Source organism: Pinus tabuliformis, chromosome 3_2 (assembly GCF_031772625.1).
Source record: "Pinus tabuliformis cultivar Carrire ecotype Pingquan chromosome 3_2, CPIR1, whole genome shotgun sequence".
Lineage (NCBI taxonomy): Eukaryota > Viridiplantae > Streptophyta > Pinopsida > Pinales > Pinaceae > Pinus > Pinus tabuliformis.
The window spans coordinates 98,914,782-98,930,447 of NC_142302.1; the positions used below are offsets into that span (position 1 = coordinate 98,914,782).

Sequence of the window (15,666 nt, forward strand, 5' to 3'; positions counted from 1 at the left end):
AAATGCCCAAAACATCAAGTATAAGCACCCGATTGCAAAATGATTAAAGTACTTGTTGATTAGCAGTCCACCTTCATTTAAGAGGAATGTCAGATGGTGAGAGGTGCATGGTTGATGTAGATGGCAGAGTCATATGGCATATCATCATCAAGAAGTGAATGTCAGGGGCTGTAAGCTGGCTAGCTGTCAAATGTAGGAGAAAAGATTTCTCCTGTGGGGTTACCCATTTTCATGGGTGACAATGACCAAATATAGCATTATATTCATATAATATTTAACTGAATTAATTCCTGTTACCATGTTTTAAGAAGAAGGATTTTGAGATTGGTCTTCTATTGTGGAAAATTTCTACATATTTCTTCCATCATTGAATAATTAGACCTGTAAACCATGTTTTTATTTTGGTACAGAAGGTATGTTACATGGGGTCAATTAGAGAAGCTTTCTCTTTCGCTTGGAGAGAAGTTTAAGTGCTGTTCTTGTAAGCTCTATTTGATATACTTGTAGTTGTCTTGTAAAAAGAGACTCAGTTTTTCCAAAAACAGAAGTTAAAAAACAATGCCAAGATGGAAGATCAGAAAACATGACTAAGGCGATATTAGACAAAACGGATGTTCATATAATATTAATGTGATTTGGAGGGGACAAACGAAGCCATCCAAAAAATAGAGGTCCTTGCAAACCATTATGCTAACAACTAGATTTGAGTGAAAAAGGTGGAGGTTATTGCTAGTTATCATACTGCATGTTAAATTTTTCATTTGTTGTCATACAACAGTGGCAAGTAAATGAGATGCTGTGAGACTCATCACACATCCTACAATTTCATACAACTTAAAAATAATAAAAATTCAAGTTTCCCTTTAAGCTTAATGAAGTTATAGCATGTATTGCCTCTAGTGAAAGCCTTCTTCATCCATTTTGATAAGCATCTACTTGCAATAGAACTTCCTTTTCAGGTAGAATTTTCACACATATCAAACATGTACCCCATCTTCATGAGTACTTTCACTTTCGCCATAATCCAGGATTCGGCTTGAAAATTTGCTTCAGCAGAACCATTTTTGGAACATTCCAGTGCTCAACATGCCTGCACATTTCATTTAGAAATTCAAGCAAATGAATTTACTGTTTTGTTCAGAACAAAGATTGTCAGATCAGACAAATTCTGGAAGTTTTCAAAAATTTCTTAGCCTTATTTAGTAGGGCTTTCTATTAAGAGGCAAAGGTTTGCATTATCAATATTTATACTGTCAAGAATAAGCAAAGAAAGCATACCTGCATATTTTCCCTGATTGAGAATCATAGTAATACTCTGTGTAGCCTGTGGCTACAAAATCACATAAAAAATATCCATCATAAATTTTAATCTCTTGAATAACTCAACCAACCAGTTAATCCTGTTATTAAGTAAAATTATTGGAAACAACTGTACCAGACAATATAGGCCTCCAAGGGAATGCCAAAACACAGATGAAGCGCCAATTGCCAATACCTCTATCCTGCATGAGTAATTATATAAGACTACTTAATGAATGTTAGAAAACTGGTCAGCCAATTTATAAGTATATGTTAAAAAAGAAAACAAAAAAAATAATAATAAAATAATGAGTTCACATATGCCATTTCCTTGTAGAGCCTTTTACAACGAAATCTAGCACTTAGTGCAAAGCCTAACTAGGTGACCTAGACAATGTGCAACATACAATAGAGTTACCACTGTCACCTAAATCATTGCTCCCCTCTCTTGAGTGAAGGAGACAATCCAACACAAGGGAGACTTTCCTAGTAGGGCTTAGGGATCAAGTAACCCAAGGATCTTATGCTAAATGCCCTCTAAGGATTCTACAACAAAATCCACTAGATAGTGACAATACAAACTAAGGTTTATCGAGGATGAACGAGCAATTCCAAGACTCAGAATCAAAGGGCCTATGGGTCAATCTAAATGTTAGAGTTAGCCTAAGGAGTCCGAAATAGGTTACCCAAACACACCGGATCAAGAAAAACCCAAGGCTGCTATTAAACTAGGGTTTTGGGGCAGCAAATTGCTGCAAAATTAAAGTTTAAAACAGTAGCAAATTTAGCTGTTAGAATTGTATAAAAATTATATAGAATGAAGGATAATTTAAGAGTAAACTAATGACAAAATTACAATCAATTTTGACAGTTAATCTATCATATAACAACAAATAAAGGATGATGTCAACCATAGAAAATGGCTGAAAATGCATGAAAATTTTGAACTAGCTTCACTAATTCACCTTTAAACAAAGCCTGAGTGTAGGGCATACATTAATAAGTCATTAATTGTTAAAGACACAGTTTTCTGCATTCTTACTGCGATTAACAATAAAACAAAAAAAATGAATTTAGGATTTTAAAACAATGCTACAAATGATAAAGACTACTGCCTTATCAATCTAGAACAAATGGGGTCTAGGATAAAAACTATTATAGGATTTCTTTTGGAGTGATTCTGAATCCAAACAAAACTAGGACAAATAGACTAACTTACCCTAAGGTTTGCAATTTAGGTTCTCAATTTTTTGAATGATTAAGGGAAAGAAAAATCCATCACTATTCTTCAAATACTTGGAGGAAGGGCTTAGCTCAACAAGGGATGATGAAGTGAATATCAAATAAACCAACTTAGCACAAGAACATACATCCCATGGAAAATAAAAATAAAAAAACATAAAGCAACTAAACTAACTTGCTTCACCATGCAACATCCAAGATCCACCATAAGCATCCATAAAAAGAGATCAAATCACATCACATCATCTAGAAAGTTGCTCAACTAGGTCTCCATTGTGCACTAGAGAGAAAGAGTCAAGACCACTAATGAACAAGTGTAATAATCCATGTGTGACAATGATCCAAGGGAAATCAACTCCCCTCTACTTATATAGGATAGCCAAGTTAGTTTTCCTTAAATTACACTAAAAAGCCTTAAAAAATGATTAAATCCATAATACAAGGTGAATATGTCACAAGCCAACGCCTAAATATAGCCAAATCAATGAAATAACATAAAATTAAGCCTTAATTAGCCCATACATGTGAGTCAAATTTCCTCCAAAGGTGATGTCATCATCTAAGGGGCATCTCTCTCCATGAGAAAGTGTAAGGAACAACGTAAGGGATGTGTCTTATCTCTTAAGTCATGGATCTCGATCCAATGAGGTGGCATATCACTAAAAGAGCCATCCAAATTCCACATCATCCTCAAATGGGTTCACATTGTTGGAAAATTGCAATATGGCAGCTATTAAAACAAATTGTCCTTATTCCTTAATACATGTTTGTGAATCTTATTTATCTTCTTGTGTTTCTTTATTAGATCTTTTCATCAAAAAAATATCAAGATCAAAATAGTAAAGACAATGGACACAAATATTAGGCTCCAAGCCAGGGCAAAACCCCTCTGAGGGGAAAACCCAGGAAAACTCTCCTCGTATAGAATCTGCTTCAATTGACACAACAAAGATCCAAACCCTAGACCAAGTCCTCCTCCAAGCACCCAGTTAGACCTTCCAATAGAATCAGATCACCATAGCTCAATCCCGCATCATCTGCAACTTCGACCACAACTTTGACCCTATAACTTTAGCATTGTAGCTACTGCAAAAACCCTAATTTAGCTTCTTCAAGAGATCCTTCTTTGAGCAAGGCAAATCTTCCTGACGTCAGCAAAGTCAAAATAGAGTATTTCCTATCCCAGCAACTTGATACTGTAACTCATCCTACTGCAACTCGAACCTGCAATTTCGGCCTTTCTAGAAGCTGTAGAAACCCTAATTCTTTGTTGATTGTTGTAGCATCAGATGTGTTCTAGCCACGAAATTTGATGGAGAGGCTAGAATACATGTATTCTCCAAAATCCAGAAATCGTTTCTAGAAATTCCACCTAGAGATGACTTAATTAAAATAATTAACTTTTTTTTAATGGTTCCTAAGTCTAAACTTAGGAAATTTGGTTAATTAAAGGGTATTAATTAAGTCATGGTGAGAATCTTCTAGAAGAAGACATGGATCGATTTCTAGTTAATCTAAGCCATTGATTATGTTTTAATCTTGGTCGTTGAAGCCTCAACGAGAGATTATAAGAAGAAATTCAATGGGGGTTGGAGAACACACTTGTGCAGTGCGATTTTGCTGGGAAGTCGATTTCCTAAGTAGCTGCTGTGAGTTGTCGGAAGTGACTTAGTAAAGTAGAAGCAGTGAGAGAAGGGCAAGGATAGTGGACTGGAGGAGAATTTTCCAGATACGGGGAGTGCAAGGCAGAGAAGACAAAGAGAGGTTCAGAGAGGCAGCACAAAGCTTCAGAGGGAGTCTGAGATTCAGTTGGGAAAGTCGAATTCTAGAGCCAGAAGTCGGGGTGTGAGACTGGAGGGCCAGAGGATCGAAGTTCCAGCCAGCAGGAGATCAAAGGAGGAGGTGACGCAGAGCCCAAAGACTGTGATGCAGATCTGCATAGGCTGACATAGAGGCTGCGCAGAGGCAGTGTAGGGCCAACCATCCAGAGCTTGGATCAAATTCGAATCACAAGTGACAGTGTGAGATTTTTCTCACTATCTCCTTGTCAGTATTTCTCTGTATCAGATTGCCAGTTTGGGCATCTAACGATTTGTACTCATATTACTACTGCATAATAAATAAAACCCTCAGTTGCTGCACCGGTTTTCCCACATTGGGTTTTTCCGGGGACATTTGTCCAAAAACAACAGTGTATATGTGTGTTTATTTCTCTCCAGTGCAGTATTTAGTTTCCGCAGTATTTTATTATGTGTAGGTGGCAATGTATGTATTTCAATATATTTCAATATTTGTCGTCGAAAACTGCAAGTAATTTGTTCAAGTAATTTAACAAATAGGAGAAATATCATCAATTTTTTGCAGTAGGAATCGGGTTACCAATTTTTCACATGGTATCGAAGCACAGATCGTAAGCCGAAGAGCTCAGCGCAGAAGATAGGAGGCAATTCGAATCTCTGCAGAGGCAGCAGTGCGAAACCCTCCAAGGCAACGCAGTCCCTTGGGCCAAGAGGGTCAGTTTTTGAGGAAATTTATTTCTCTAAGAGAGTCGACAAAGAAACTAAATTTTCCAGATCAAAGATTACCAGAGGCAAAGGGAGTAGCATTAGTTTCCTTGTAGAGCAAATCTTCAGCTGGGATGCAGATTTTGTAGCGGTTTGCTAGTGCAAATAGCGTTAGGATGAAGGAAGAGCACACACTGAGGGAATTCTTTCCTCAGGGAACTTCTAGCCCAGAAGTTTGATTTTTTGTAGCAGAGCAATAGTAGCTATGAGCAGATTTGACCACTCTAGCAGGGAGTGCGAAAAGCCAGTCAGCAGCTATGCAAAGGAGAAGAGGAGGAATTCAACATTTTTGCTAAGATGGCCACAGATGGGCAGGATCCATGGAAGAGTAGCAGATTAGATCCAGTTGCTACAAATTTCTCACATGGATCAGTATCCTTGCTATGGGAGCCCAACATAATTAGTAGCAGGAGGATCACAGTGTCAGCAGGCACAACTAGTCATTCAAATGACATTTGCAGAACTAGTTGCAGTGACACAGGTAGTGTGAATTGCCTAGTTGCAGTATGCAGGTGCAGTTCTAGTGAGGAGATTCCCAGCGTAGAGCTTCGCAGTCCAGTTTCTAGTGTAGGAGGACCCTGTGAATTGCCGGCAGGGAGTAGAGAGATTTCCCATAGGGAGATCGAGACTCAGAGAGAGTCTAGTTTCAAAGGGAGCAGCCCTATGGAAGCTAGTACTTCAAGATCTGGGGAGATCAGACTCATTATTGCAGTGGTTGCAGCAACACTGTAGAAGCATCAGTAAAGTAGTAAAAATAGCAGCATGAGTAGATCAGATTTCGCGATGATGACAGCCATACCTCTAGGAGTGAGGTGGGGTGATTTAGTTTTGTTGCCCCAGAGAGCTACAAGATGGGCAGGATTCTTGAGGAGGTCTGCCTCATGAATCAATGCCTTGCTATGGGAGCCCAAAACATGCAGTAACAGGATGGATTAGTGGCAGTTGGTGCAGTTAGGTGCCAGAGTGACAGATGCAGTGGCTAGTAGCAGTCAGCTGTTGGGCAGCATAGAGCAGAGTTGGCAGCAGTGCAGTTGGCACAAAGCAGAGTCAGCGACAGCGCAAAGGCTTCAATGGCAGTGCAGATTCTAGTTGTTAGTGTCTGTCATTCCTACCAGTCACCAATGATCAAATATGCTCTTACAAGGTTGTGTTAGGGTCTTAAATCAAATTTTAATTATTTTATTATGTTTCTAGACTAAAATTTGGTCACTTTCTAGTGTGTCTAGGTCTATTACTGCTCCTATCAAAATTTTCATGTTCTGGTCATTGCCATCACTCAGTTGGATGTGCCATCACTGAAAGTTCATCATTATCATCTCAATCATACCATCATGGTCCTCATTCAGCTCAGTGTCACCATTAGGTCATTAGGGTCAAAGTCATCAAAATCTGTCATTTCATTCATAAATCCAGCAAATGAAGGAGTAGTAATAGGGAATTCGCTCTAAAGGTTTTTGTTTCAAAATGTAATTTATTTCAATATTATGTAATAAGTTCTATGTTCCAAAGCTGCATTCAAATGTTCTAAAGCTACATAGTTTCCAAAGCAAAGGTGAAAAACACATGGTGGGCCACCCTACCACTATGAAGAATTGACTTCCACAAGCTATAAAAGATCACACCAATTCATTTCTCTCACTTATTTCATCAACAAAGAGCTCTCACTTACCAACAAGCCACTTCCATAGCGTTTCAGAGGCAAAAGATACTCTGAAAACTCAATCCAAGCAGCCACATTGCGCTTTAAGCAATTTTGCTGCGTTTTCTCAACAACAGTCACAAAACATGTTTTCAAAGGTTTTCAAGGGGCAATTGAAGTTTCATCAGAATTTTTCAAGTAATTTCAATTCTATGTACACCTCCATCAGTTTGATTTCCTTGTTTGCATGGTGCATAACCTCCATTTGCCCCCACGCTGTGTTTTTGGCAGTTTCCTAACTAGGACTGTGTAAAATTTCCCTAGACTAAATCCTACACCATATTCATCCCTTTCCACTTCCCAAAGTTCACTAACACCCCTATCTACTTCCCTAAATTTTCCTACCCTCATTTCCCTTCCCTAAACCCTTCATCCTATCCCCTCATCCACTTCCCCTGTTTTTCCCACTAGGGTTTTCCCTTGCACACTACCAACATGGAAGAAGAAAAGAAGTCCTATAATAAGGGAGGTCAAATTTCAAGGTATGAACCACTCAACACCCATGAGATGATGTCCTGCCCATTGTCAAAGCAATTCTTTCAGAATGTAGGGTGTTTAGGGTTTTGTGAGCAAGTTCAACAGGTCAAGTATCATGCCAAGTTGACCAGCTTGTTTGCCACTAATCTTAGGAGAGATAAGGTCACTGTTGCAGGGGTCAGTTTCACCATTTCTACTAAAGCCATAGCAGCAGCCACATGGATACCAAACAATGGGGAGAAATGGTTTAAGAGCCTGGACTTGGATGTGAAAAACTACCAACCTTTCATCAAAGGTCACTATAAACACAACATTAAGAAGGTTTTTCCTTTTGGACAGCTCCTTGAGAAGTTTGCCCCATTGATGAAGATCATTATGAAGTATTTTACATGTGAGGGAAAATTTTCTAGATTGTACAAGTATCATGTCAGGTTGCTCATGCATTTCACAAGGGTAAAACCACTTAACCTACCCTACTACCTCTACAAGAGCTTGGCTAAAATGGCAAAGAAGGTGCAACATAAACAAAGTGATCATCAAACCAGCGTTTTTCACCATGCCCTCATCAAAATCATTGTATTGCATCAGCTTGCACAAAATAACATCACTTGGGAGACATTCATTCAATCAAATGTATTTTTGTCTTTTACTAGTCAGTCAACTAGCCCAAGTACACCATCAACATCATCCAAGCATATGGAGATTGGCTCATCTAGCAGAACTGCAGTCAAGAGGACACCTAGGCCTGAGGTGACTCAAACATATCAGAGAGGAAGGAGGCTTGTGTTTACTCCACATATTGTGGAAGGGGCCAATCTTACATCAGCAAAACAGGTATCACCATCACAGCATGAGACACCTTTGCAAGATGAGGAGCCATTCCATCTTGACACTGATATGGTAGACTTGAAGGTCAATGAGGAGCATAAGACAGTAGAGCAGGGTATCATGGAGAAAGATGTTGAGATCAAAGAGCTTAAGGACAGCTTGTCTAAGGCTAACTTCATGATTTCATTCCTATAGCAGGAGAATAGGCAATTGAAGGTAAATCAACTACTCTTGAGTAAGCATAAGGTTGATGTTGGCAAAAAGGATGTAAAGGGAAAAGTGGTAGTTGACACAGATGATTCAGATGAACATCAAGAGTAGGTGACAAGGAAGAGGCCAAGGACTAGAGGCCTCAAAAGGGCACTTCAGCAACAAAGAGGACAAATGTCTTCAACTAACCTAATTGCAGCAGAAATCAATGAGAATAAGGAGTTTTGGCTTGACAAAGTGAATTGTCATTTGGAGAAGCTTCTTAAGAGGGCCAACTAAGACAACAACTTGCAAAGACACATGGATGCTCATTATTACACAAGGAATCAGGTCTCCAAGGTCAAGATCAAGCAATTGAAGGAAAATCAAGGAAACCCTAATCAAGCCAAAAGAGAAAGCTAAGTTGGATTTGCTTGTTGATGCTTCCCTCATAGCATAGCATACCTTCTCAAGTCTTCATGGAGCAGCTCTGGACCAATTTTGAAGAGATTTGGAGAAATTTTGGTTTTTGGTGAATTTTTGAGACAGTCACTGGGTAAAAAACGCAGCATGCCCCACATTTTGCTTTTGATAGGGAGCTCCAAATGACATTTTGTTTTCATATTCAGATTTGGCATCACTTGTACATCACTTCTAGCCTTTGGGAGCAGACCTTTAGCAAGTTTTGGTAGGTGAAAAGGGCTGAAAACTACTCAAAAAACACCTCTTTACCCTCTTTTTGAAGAGCACACTGCGCTTTTGAGAGTACCTCTGGGAGAATGAAGTTTTGGAGGGCTAGGAGCAACCTTTTTCAGCCCCTGAAGATTCCATCATGTAGTAGACATCCACAGCTTTCCAATGAGCCATCAAGATCCTGATTTGGACCTCAGGAAGGCCTCCAAAAATCAATTCTCCCAAATTTGTTGCGCTTTCTCCTGGCACGTTGCGCTTTTGCCTGTAATAACTTTTTCTCAGTTTTATCAGCTAGATTCGAGTTTTTATGATGTAATTAATTATCCTTGATGTAATTATGATGTAATGAAGGGTAAATGATATGGTTAGAGTTGTTTTTATGTAAATTTAGGCCTCATTTATGAGCGTAGTTCAGTCAAAGTTTAAATGGAGGATTTGTTTTAACATCCCTAGATATTAGAGTTTTGTTGAACACCTTATGTAAACAGTTCCTAAACTGAAGGATTCGACCCTGAGAGAGGGGAATATGGTTTTTAGTCTATATGTAGTATTTTTCAGTCATAGAACAGGTTGGACATCAGTGGGTTGAACTCTTGGAGCTTGTACTTCATCACTTTTGCAGAAATTGAAGGGACGTGAGTTGAACTCTTGGAGCTTGTACTTCATCACTTTTGCAGAAATTCAAAGGACAGTTGCAACTATTATTCAGGAATTCTTGTGTTGTGAGTTTGTGATCATGTTTTCTCTCAGTTATAGTCTTATATGAATGAAAATTCCATTCTCGTTCCATGCTTATGCTTTTCAATGATTTTCCTTAAAGGTTATAAACAAAATTCTTAGTTTTAAGCTCTGATTTGATAGGAACTTCATGTTTATGTCTCTTGTCTTCTGATAAATGAATTCATGCTTGCCATGCTCATTTTGATCTCTGTTTTTTCATCCTACACTACATCGGCAAAACCCCAAAGTATCACAAAGGCATAACTACCCTGCTCCTTTATATCTCTTGCAGTTGAACCCTTTGATCTTTTGACCTAGTTCCCTGATTTTCCCTCTTGATCCAACAAAAGCCTAAAACTTTCAAAACCCTACCTGAGCTAAACATATCTAGCCTAACATCCTTTCCCATTCCAGTCATCATTGGTTGTGAATTCATAGAGATATCCCTCTCTGGTTCAGCAAGGCTAGCTGTTGAACCCTAAGTGGTTTGAGGTTCCTTCCTTCGACCTCCTTATCAGCCTTAAGACATTGTGGAGGATAACACTAGCAGCAGTCAAAACTCAGGTGACAGATGCATCAGACTGACCATAGTTGGATCAGTAATTTTGGATGTTTTTCCATTGCAACAGCAGCAGATGGAGAAGGGAGTTATAGTGCAGATGCAATGTTGGCAACAGTTCAGCAAAGCCAGCAGTAGCACGGATGCAATGTTTATCAGAGTTGTGCAGTAGTTGGTGGGCAACAACAACCAGACATCAGCAGTGTAACAGGAGATGGTGCAAAGACAGGGTGTTGCTTCAGTGGGTTGCACCGCTAGAACACATTCCTTGCTAAGAGGGAGTGTTGATTTTTCTGGCATAGGATGTGTTCTAGCCACGAAATTTGGTGGAGAGGCTAGAATACATGTCTTCTCCAAAACCCAGAAATCGTTTCTGTAAATTTCACCTAGAGACGACTTAATTAAAATAATTAACTTTTCTTTAATGGTTCCTAAGTCTAAACTTAGAAAATCTAGTTAATTAAAGGGTTTTAATTAAGTCATGGTGAGAATCTTCAAGAAGAAGACATGGATTGATTTCTAGTTAATCTAGGCCATCGATTATGTTTTAATCTTGGTTGTTGAAGCCTCAACGAGATATTATAAGAAGAAATTCGATGGGGGTTGGAGAACACACTTGTGCAGTTCGATTTTGCTGGGAAGTCGATTTCCTAAGTAGCAGTTGTGAGTTATCGGAAGTGACTTAGTAAGTCGAAGCAATGAGAGAGGGGTAGGAATAGTAGTCCGAAGGAGAGCTTTCCAAATCCGGGGAGTGCAAGGCACAAAAGACAAAGAGAGGTTCAGAAAGGCAGCGCAGTGCCATGCAAAGGCAGCGTAGAGCTTCAAAGGGAGTCTGAGATTTAGCTGGGAAAGTCGAATTCTAGAGCCAGAAGCTGGGGTGTGAGACCGAATGGTCAGAGGATCAAAGTTCCAGCCAGCAGGAGATCAGAGGAGGAGGTGACGCAGAGCCCAAAAACTATGACGCAGATCTATGTAGGTTGACGCAGACACTGCACAGAGGCATCGTGGGGCCAACCATCCAGAGCTTGGATCAAATTCGAATCGCCAGTGACAGTGTGAGAAATTTCTCACTATCTCCTTGTTAGTATTTCTCTATATCAGATTGCCAGTTTGGGCACCTAAGGATTTGTACTCAGATTACTACTACATAATAAATAAAACCCTCAATTGTTGCACCAGGTTTCCCACATTGGGCTTTTCCGGAGACATTTGTTCAAAAACAACAGTATATATGTGTGTGTTTATTTCTCTCCAGTGCAATATTTAGTTTCCGCAGTATTTTATTTTGTGTAGGCTGCACTATATGCATTTCAATATTTGTTGTAGAAAAATGCAAGTAATTTGTTTAAGTAATTTAACAAATAGGAGAAATATCATTAGTTTGTTGCAGTGGGAATTGGGTCACCGATTTTTCACATGGTTTCAGAGCACAGATCGTAAGCCGGAGAGCTCAGCGCAGAAGGAAGGATGCAGTTCAAATCTCTGCACAGGTAGCAATTCGAAACCCTCTAAGGCAGCACAATCCCTTGGGCCAAGAGGGTCAATTTTTGAGGAAATTTATTTCTCTTAGAGAGTCGATAGAGAAACCAAATTTTCCAGATCAAAGATTACCAGAGGCAAAGGGAGTAGCATCAGCTTCCTTGCAAAGCATATCTTCAGCTGGGGCGCAGATTTTGCAACGGTTTGCCAGTGCAAATAGCGTCAGGATGAAGGAAGAGCACACACTAAGGGAATTCTTTCCTCAGGGAACTTCTAGCCCAGAAGTTTGATTTTTCCTAGCACAGCAGCAGTACTTGTGAGCAGATTTGACCACTCTAGCAAGAAGTGAGAAAAGCCAGTCAGCAGCTACGCAGAGGAAAAGAGGAATTCGATATTTTTGCAGAGATGGCCACAGATGGGCAGGATCCATGGAAGAGCAACAGATTAGATCTAGTTGCTGCAAATTTCTCACATGGATCGGTATCCTTGCTACGGAAGCCCAACAGAATTAGTAGCAGGAGGATCACAGTGTTAGCAGACACAGCTAGTCATTCATATGGTAGTTGCAGAACTAGTTGCAGTGACACAGGCAATGTGAATTGCCCAGTTGTAGTATGGAGGTGCAGTTCTAGCCAGGAGATTCCCAGCGCAGAGCTTTGCATTCCAATTTCCAGTGCAAGAGGACTGTGTGAGTTACCAAGAGGGAGTAGAGAGATTTCCCATAGGGAGATCGAGACTCAGAGGGAGTCTAGTTTCAAAAGGAGCCGCCCTATGGAATCTAGTACTTCAAGATCCATGGAGATCAGACTCATTACTGCAGTAGTTGCAACAGCACTACAGAAGCATCAACAGAGCAGTAAAAACAACAGTACGAGTAGATCAGATTTCACGATGATGACAGCCATACCTCTAAGAGTGAGGTGGGGTGATTTAGTTTTGTAGCCCCGGAGAGCTACTAGATGGCAGGATTCTTAAGGAGGTCCACCTCATGAATCAATACCTTGCTACAAGAGCTCAAAACATGTAGTAGCAGGATGGATCAGTGGCAATTGGTGCAGTCAGGTGCCAGAGTGACGGATGCAGTGGCTACTAGCAGTCAGATGATGGGCAGCGCAGAGCAGAGTTGGCAACAGTGCAGTTGGCACAAAGAAGAGCCAACAACAACAAAGAGGCTTCAGTGGCAGCGCAGATTCTAATAGCGGTCAGAACTTAAGTGACAAATGCATCATACTAACCACAGTCGGTTCAGTAATTTTGGATGTTTTTCCATTGCAGTAGTTGTAGTTGCAGCAACAACAGATGGAGAAGGGAGTTGTAGTGCAGATGAAATGTTGGCAACAGTTTAGCAGGGCCAGCAGCCACACGGATGCAGTGTTTACTAGAGTTGCGTAGTAGTTGGTGGGCAACAACAGCCAGACATCCGTAGTGTAATAGGAGATGGTGCAAAGACAGGGTGTTGCTTCAGTGGGTTGTAGTGCTAGAACACATTCCTCGCTAAGAGGGAGTGTTGATTTTTGTACCATCAGATGTGTTCTAGCCACAAAATTTGGTGGCGATGCTAGAATACAAGTATTCTCCAAAACCCAGCAATCGTTTCTGGAAATTCCACCTAGAGATGACTTAATTAAAATAATTAACTTTTTTTTAATGGTTCCTAAATTTAAACTTAGGAAATCTTGTTAATTAAAGACTTTTTTTTTATGGTTCCTAAATCTAAACTTAGGAAATCTTGTTAATTAAAGGGTATTAACTAAGTCATGGTGAGAATCTTCTAGAAGAAGACATGGATCAATTTCTAGTTAATCTAAGCCATCGATTATGTTTTAATCTTGGTTGTTGAAGCCTCAACGAGAGATTATAACAAGAAATTCGATGGGGGTTGGAGAACACACTTGTGCAGTTAGATTTTTCTAGGAAGTTGATCTCTTGAGTAGCAGCTGTGAGTTGTCGGAAGTGACTTAGTAAAGTCGAAGCAGTGAGAGAAGGGCAGGGATAGTAGACCGAAGGAGAGTTTTCTAGATCCAGGGAGTGCAAGGCAGAGAAGACAGAGAGAGTTTTAGAGAGGCAGCATAGTGCCACGCAGAGGCAATGCAAAGCTTCAAAGGTAGTCCTTGATTCAGCTAGGAAAGTTGAATTCCAGAGCCAAAAGTCGGGGTGTGAGACTAGAGGGCCAAAGGATCGAAGTTCCAAACAGCAGGAGATCAGAGGAGGAGGTGATGCAGAAATAATTTTGAGAAATAATTTTTCATAAATTTTTCTTTGATAAATGGCTAAAAATACTTTTGAAAATTAATGCACACTATAGCCTTAGCGAAGTTAAATCAACCATACAAGTCTCCGGAGACCAAACAAGGTCAGTTCATGCCCACAATTTGTGAACTTGGGGACCAAAGACTGGGGCCCCTGCAAAAACTATATATTTTTCTCAGGAAAAATTGTTAGACATATGGCGAATCAAATCATCTAAGATAAACTTAGAATCTATCAATAGAATAACTTTGTTCCCATCTAATGAAAAACAAATTTTAAAATTAATAAGCATAATATAGGAAAGTTCATACCAAACACATACCACAAATCAATGAACAATGAACACCATGCACTGCACCCGAAAGTCTTCATTATGATTCAAATAAACGTTCCCAGCGGGACTGTATTGCTACATAAATTCTTCTGCAGCAATTTCCTAGCCAAACATTAGATGGTTTTGACACACAAAGGACTCTATATATAGATAATTCCTCCAAGTGGAAAAATAACAGCTAGTTGGCTTGATCCTCATCAAAATAATCTTGGCCGTTGATAAATCATTGATGATCTTTTAATCTTAGCCATTGAAAATATTTATTTTGAGGAATTTTCGAATTTTTCATTAAATCCCTTTTTTATTAGTTCAAAATTAATTATTTTGAGCTAATTTCTTCAAAATTTTGACTTTGACTTAAACACCACGGTCTAAGGGTCCATTTTTTCTTGAAATTTCCAATTTTCCCTTAATGTGGGGCCTCCAAAAATTAATTCCTTTGAGACCCACGAATTTTTTCACTTGGAGAATTTAATTTCTCTAAACATTTTAATTTTGACTCTAATTAATTAATTTTATAGCTTAGGATTTTAATTTGATTTTGCCAGAAAAATTAATTAATTGACATTTGAGGGAATTAAATATTTTTTCAACCCTCTAATATTTTAGCCATGGTGTCTAAGTATGAGGGACCATGCACTAAAATATTTTTTCATTAGATTTTTTATAAATTCAACCCTCAAAGGGGAAATACTTGTTCGGCTTAGGCCCTCAAATTACATACCCAATTCTGTGACACTATGATCTAGTAAACCAAGTGATTTGTAATAAAATAATTTAGCCAATTAGCTTAAATTATTCTCAAATCACTTTTACATAAGACTCGACTAGAACATTAGGACTCACCTAAGACTTTGACAAAGAATTCCACCCTAGCTTTGGGGTGAGGTTGGAGGGAAAAACTCTACTGACCATCCGTGTTTAGAAACACAAATGAATCAGTGAAACGAAAAACCTCATAAAATGAAATTATCGTTAAAAGGAGAGAAAAACGTTGTCGACCATCCATGTTTAGAAACACAAATGAATCAGTGACACGAAAAACCTCCTAAGATGAAATTATCGTCAAAATAATAGCCTTACCTAGGTTATTACATACATTCATGGTCTTACTAGCATCATTTACATTAAAATTTTGCAGAATGGGTTTACAATAACATAGTGCAGACGGCTAATGATCTTGATCCTTTGAAGAAAAATGTGGTACATCTACTTCCTCAGAACTTTGACAAAATGGGTGCAACAGGGTCAGAAACATAAAGTATGTAAGCTTGTCAAATCCTTGTATGGCCTCAAGCAAGCACCACGAGCCTGGTACAAGAAATTGACTAAG

General features: G+C 39.2%; 1 protein-coding gene across 2 annotated transcripts in view; it reads right to left on the reverse strand.

Annotated features, from left to right (window-relative positions):
- Nucleotides 1–598: 598 nt before the first annotated feature.
- The window catches only part of LOC149180023 (Nuclear transport factor 2 (NTF2) family protein), a 177,450-nt gene continuing 162,382 nt past the window's right edge, over nt 599–15,666 (reverse strand). The window contains exons 3-5 of one of the 2 annotated variants that reach the window (XM_089418100.1): nt 1,436–1,502; nt 1,279–1,330; nt 599–1,090 (exon numbers count right to left, since the gene is read on the reverse strand). In XM_089418100.1, the coding sequence (XP_089274226.1) occupies nt 1,009–1,090; nt 1,279–1,330; nt 1,436–1,502 (201 nt within the window). In that variant the 3' untranslated portion in view covers nt 599–1,008. The remainder of the gene's footprint in view (nt 1,091–1,278; nt 1,331–1,435; nt 1,503–15,666) is intronic. The other variant, XM_089418101.1, reaches the window with a different exon arrangement.